Source organism: Cicer arietinum, chromosome 6, assembly GCF_000331145.2.
Source record: "Cicer arietinum cultivar CDC Frontier isolate Library 1 chromosome 6, Cicar.CDCFrontier_v2.0, whole genome shotgun sequence".
Classification (NCBI taxonomy): Eukaryota; Viridiplantae; Streptophyta; class Magnoliopsida; order Fabales; family Fabaceae; genus Cicer; species Cicer arietinum.
In genome coordinates this window covers 1,098,139-1,103,627 of record NC_021165.2, presented here as the reverse complement: position 1 = coordinate 1,103,627, position 5,489 = coordinate 1,098,139, and the positions used below count along the sequence as shown (strand labels likewise).

General features: G+C 29.0%; 1 protein-coding gene across 1 annotated transcript; it reads right to left on the bottom strand.

Annotated features, from left to right (window-relative positions):
• Positions 1–2,625: 2,625 nt before the first annotated feature.
• Positions 2,626–5,281, bottom strand: LOC101515576 (tropinone reductase homolog At5g06060-like). The gene is made up of 5 exons (XM_004503116.4): positions 5,102–5,281; positions 4,808–5,009; positions 4,441–4,657; positions 4,231–4,337; positions 2,626–3,031 (listed from the first exon to the last, which is right to left on the bottom strand). Exons 1-5 carry the CDS (start codon positions 5,203–5,205, stop codon positions 2,837–2,839), a joined length of 825 nt encoding a protein of 274 aa, XP_004503173.1. The 5' UTR covers positions 5,206–5,281; the 3' UTR covers positions 2,626–2,836.
• Positions 5,282–5,489: the final 208 nt, after the last annotated feature.

Sequence of the window (5,489 nt, the reverse complement as noted above, 5' to 3'; positions counted from 1 at the left end):
GAAATTTTCGGTTGAGAATATTTATGAAATTTTTAAATTTCCGAATAAGATTAACTTTCGGAAAAATAAATTTTTCAATATAAAAAAATAACTACCGAAAATTTCTGATTAAAGAATGTCAATTTTTTTTTCTAAATTAATTTTACTATATAATTAAGGGTAGTTAATAAATCAATGAATTTTTTTTTTTAAGTGAGAATATATATGCTCAAGAAAATTTTACCCCATACCCTCCTAATTATTCCTATACCCCCAAATAAGGAATGAAATGACATTTTTATCCTCGTTTAAATAATAAAACTTCAAAAAAATTGTCATTTTCCACTTCAAGTTTTTCGGAATTCAAGAGTGAATTGTTTTTCTAAACTTCCGGAGAACTTGAATACAAGTTTTCCAGTACACAAGATACACTCCGGAAAACTTGTTTGAAGTTCTCTGGTACAGAAGCCTCTTCCGGAAAACATCTTTTTTGAACTTCTTCGGTACATAGATTTGTTTCGGGAATCTTGAGGCTTAATATTTCTGACAACGACGATAATTTATGGTGTATTAATTATTAATTATGTTGTATTAATTATTACAGTGTATTTATTATTTATGGTATATTATTTATAGTGTATTCACTATTTAATGGTATATTTATAGTGTATTAATTATTAATTATTTATGGTATATTATTATTTAAAAATATTTATGATATATTATTATTTAAAAAAAAATTGTGTATCGAAAATCTTTTTTAGAAAGTTTTCCGGAAACACCTTTATGTACCGAAAATCTTTCTAATAAAGTTTTCCGGTAGTACAATTTTTTCACTTCTGTACTGAATTTTTTTTTTAAAGTTTTTCGGTAAAAATTTTATGTACCGGAAAACTTGAAAAAAGTTTTCCGAAAATAAGGTGTGTACCGGAATTATTCAAAAATAATTTCCGATGATTAAAAAAAAAGAAAAAAAGAGAGTACAGTTGGCATTTTCATAAAATTATGGGGTATAGGTATAGAAATAGGGGTAGAGTGTAAATTTTTCTATGTTCAATTGTGAAAATACAAAATCCAATTTTCCAACAGTCATAGCTTTTGCAGGCCTCATATAAACCAGGCCAGTCCAATGAGCGTTATTAAAACCGTTGACAAAAAAAAAAACTATTTAAAACCCTTGTATGTATAAAAACTCAGGAAAAGAACTGTATATTTGTTCAGAAGTACATATTCAAATGATAAAAATATTGTGTTTTTTTTCTTTCTTTTCCACAATGTGTATTTTCAAATTGTATGTAGGGTAGAGTGGAAAAAAAGCTTTCCTATTTTGTTTTGTTCTACAGAATTTACTAGCGCAATTTATACAAGTGAAATATTAGTAGGGTTGTAAAAAATAAACAGTTTTCCAACCAAACCACACCTATATCTATATTTGGTTTTAAAAAACCGAATATTTAGATCATGATTTTTATTTAATCTATATATTTTAAATATGATTATTTATTTTTATAACAAGTTGTTAACTTAGATGTCTATATATACATATATATGTATATATCATCAACAAAAAGAACTTTACAATTTTATTTATATCAAAATTTTCAAAAAGAATATTGAAATTTTTTCTCAAACAATTTTTGATAAAAAAAACTCAATTTTTTTTCATACAAATTTTTTATAAAAATATATCAATTTCTTTTTGAGAACAATTTTTTGTAATTTTTTTTAATAAAAAAATGGAGAACTTTTTTTGAGAAATATTTTTGAAAAACAAAAATATTAATTACGTAAAATCAAATTATATGGATTAGTTATACAAACCAGTTCTAACAAATAGTTTTTATATAGATATAAATTACTCTAAGTATTAGATAGATTTAAAATTAAATCCTAACATATCAAGTGTTTTCACAATCTTCATTGATCATAGACCGATTCGAATGGACTAATCCTACTTGAATTAAATAGTTTGTTTTCTCACACTTTATATTATTAAGCTTCTCTAAAATACATCTTCAGATAAATCAATTCAAAAAGTATTAAGGGTGGAAAAAGAAATTCCTCAACTTAACAGCTCTACCAAACTTTGTTGTAAGTTTAACATGTTAGATTGCAATGCATTGTTGACAAAAATAAAATAAAAATTACAATGCAGTTGACTAGCTAATAAACTTGTGTGAATAAAGTAGAAGAGTTTGTTGAAATAATTTATCTTACTGATTTTTAACATTTTTTATAGCAATCTTTCAAATGCTATTTAACATATAGTATTTGAATTTATACTACTCTGGCTTAAAGTATAAGAAAAAATTGATTAAATAAAGTTAATTTATTAGATACAAAATTTGAAGCAAATACATCAATTTTCTTTAAAATAGATAACGTAATATTTACCCGGACGAAACTTAATTTAAAATTTAAAATATGTCATTTATCTATTTTTCATCTAGTTAGTCAATTATGTAAAAGAATATTTACCCGGACGAACCAACCTTCCTTCTTATACCATTTATGTAATATAAACATGTTCTAATAGCTTAATGGAAAGTTAAAAAAAATAAAAATAAAAAGCAATATTTGAAAGCATGAGATCCTTTACTGTAAAGATGACAATTAAAATTATACCAAGAAAAAAAAAGATGAAAATAAACTGAAAAGTACGTTAATGTATTATTCATGTGTTGGGTTGAAATCTATTCACAGTTAGAATAATTTCCCATTTTCCCCATGTTCTAAGGCATAAGGCAAAAAAGCAAAATCACCAAGGATGAAATTGAATGAAATATCAAATGGAAGAATAATGTTTCTATGTTCCAAAGATGATTAAATTAACAATGAACCAAGAAGTACACAAAAATTATGTTATTCTCATGCTGGGCTGAAATCCATTCACTGTTAATCCTCCATCAACACAAATAACCTGGCCTGTGATGTAAGACGCAGCAGGCAGACAAAGGAAAGCCACCAAGGATGAAACTTCATGAGCTTCTGCGATGCGGCCGAGAGGAGTTCGAGCCAACATTTCATCTATATATTGCTTGTTGCGAAGCAGCTGGCAGAATAGAAAGCAATTAGCAAAAATCGTTATTAGAATGGAACAATAGTAGTTGTTTGGAAAATTTATGAAAAATGGTGTTATCATAATGAACACAAGGGAGTTAGTTATAAGGTGGTTCGGTGGTTTGGTAGAGTTGGAGTGACAATGAGGTCATGAGTTCAACTTCTCCCTCTAACAAAACTCAACTAATTACAAACATTGGCTATTTAAAAAAAATCATTATGAACACAAAAATTCAACAAATATGAATGAACATTATGACATGGCCCTTCCTTGTGCCAAATTTAGCTCGGGCATAGCTTATTTCAAATGTATCAAATCTCAAGATCCATACAGATATTATCTAAAGACATCACTAAATAATGTAGTTTGACCAAACAATCAAACGCAGCAACATACTCTAGATGTAGGATGTTTAAGCAAACAAAGGAGTTGATTTAGAAGATCATTGCTTTCAACATGTTTCAGAATGTAAAACATTTTCTTTTATAATAGGTATTTTATCAACAATAAGTTTGGTAGACCTCAAGAGGAAGTCTTGATGGTATGTTTGGACCTAAGGGTATGTTTGAATATGTAGGATATGATGAAATCAAGTAGAACGAAAGGAAATATGCTAGTTATATTTTTTTAAATGGAAGTTATCTAGTTCTGTTTCATTCCACCATATACTACCAATCCAAACATACCTGAAGTCTCACATAGTCACATTGACTAGAGATAAGATCTGAAAAAGAATTTATAAAGAATGACACTCACCACCAAACAAGTCGGTTTTGTGAAGTTGAGTAGATTCTTATAAATAGGGAAAAAGGCTATGTACTGCAAATCTAATACTAATGATAGCATGATATCATTACCAGAGGCAGTGTATGCAAAAGAAGGTATGAACTCTCTGAAAAATAAAATACTACACAAACAATAAAAGAGGCTTGGAGGATGGTGAATAGCTCATAGTACATCTGTATGAGATATTTTCCTTTTGAGCAAAATCTTGACGGCAATATATGCTGTTGAAAAATCATGCTAATATCGAATTGAAAAGTAGTAATAATGAATTCCAATAGACTACAATAAGTAAATTCCTCAACAAATTTCATCAAAAAATAGCTAGAGGGTATCATTGAATCCTTCAGTCAAAAGGAAAGCAACTAACTCCAAAATTAAAAAAAGAAAGGAAAAGAGAACATTACATGTTCTACAAGTGGTGTATTGGTAGTAGCAGGAACAACACAATTGCTCCTTATGCCATCTTTAGCCCATTCACAAGCCAAATTTTTTGTAAGCTGGTTGATTGCAGCTGAAAACAGCATTGGACAGTAAACGTTCAGTTTCCTTTATCACACAACATTTAACTATAAGCAAGTTAAACAACTAATTAATATGGCTATCATAACTCCCACCTTTACTTGCTGCGTAGACTGATCCAGTACCTAAGCTCACCACACCGGCGATCGACGAAATGAACACAATGTTTCCCATTCCAGATGCCTTTAGAAGAGGGTGTGTAAGTTGGCACAGATGATATGCAGAATCTAAATTAGTTGACATAATTTCTGAATATACTTCAGCAGTATACTCAATGGTTGGTTTTCTAATGTTCACTCCAACATTGTTCACCTGTCAAGAGATCAAGCATCATTATATATGACAAGATAGACAGGATGAAACCTCTCAATGGTTGATGCTATGACTAATAGTGTATAGAAATTGTAAATAAATAAAATATAATTTATAGAAATTAATCTCTAAAAAAAAGGCTTAAATTACATAAATGTGAAGTTTGCCATTAAAGATTGATGTAACTTCTTGAATGAGCTTCTCTCTTTGTGGTGGAGAAGAGACATCACAAACAGAAACCAAAAAGCCTTTACTACGCCATTGATCGAAACAGTTATTGAGCTCAGTTTGGTTTCTGGAACAAGTGTGGACAGTGGCACCAAACCCACATAAATCTTCCACTATGGCACGCCTGAAATTGAACACAAATGGTGAAGGAAGGATCAAAATACTGTGTTACCATAATAGAAAGAAACAAAAAAAGAGAAGAATGATGAAACAGACCCAATCCCACGAGTTCCACCGGTGACGAGAGCCGTCATTTCGGCGAGGGACCATCTTGAAGCTCTGATGGAATTGGAATTGGAACTGCACTCTTCACCTGCCATTTCATATTTTCATCTCTCTCTACTTGCTTACTTTATCACAATTACTCTTTCCTATTTAGGATTAATGTGTAATTTTCTTTGTTAAAATTTGTTTTTTAATCTTTTAATTCCCAACTCAATTGATAAATGCATAACCTTCTGTATAATAAAAATAAAATACGCGCTATACTACATGTGATTAAATAACTGCCATAAAATATTAAAAATCAAATTCTTTTAATTTATAAGGATTAGATAAATAAAAAATTACTGGAATTAAAACATAGAAAAGACTAAAATTATAT

Coding starts and splice junctions, on each gene's coding strand:
- LOC101515576 (XM_004503116.4), bottom strand. CDS start 5,205: ATGGCAGGTGAAGAGTGCAGTTCCAATTCCAATTCCATCAGAGCTTCA. Junction 4,658..4,807: donor ATGGCAAACTTCACATTTAT/GTAATTTAAGCC, acceptor ATCTCTTGACAG/GTGAACAATGTTGGAGTGAA. Junction 4,338..4,440: donor AGTCTACGCAGCAAGTAAAG/GTGGGAGTTATG, acceptor TGCTGTTTTCAG/CTGCAATCAACCAGCTTACA.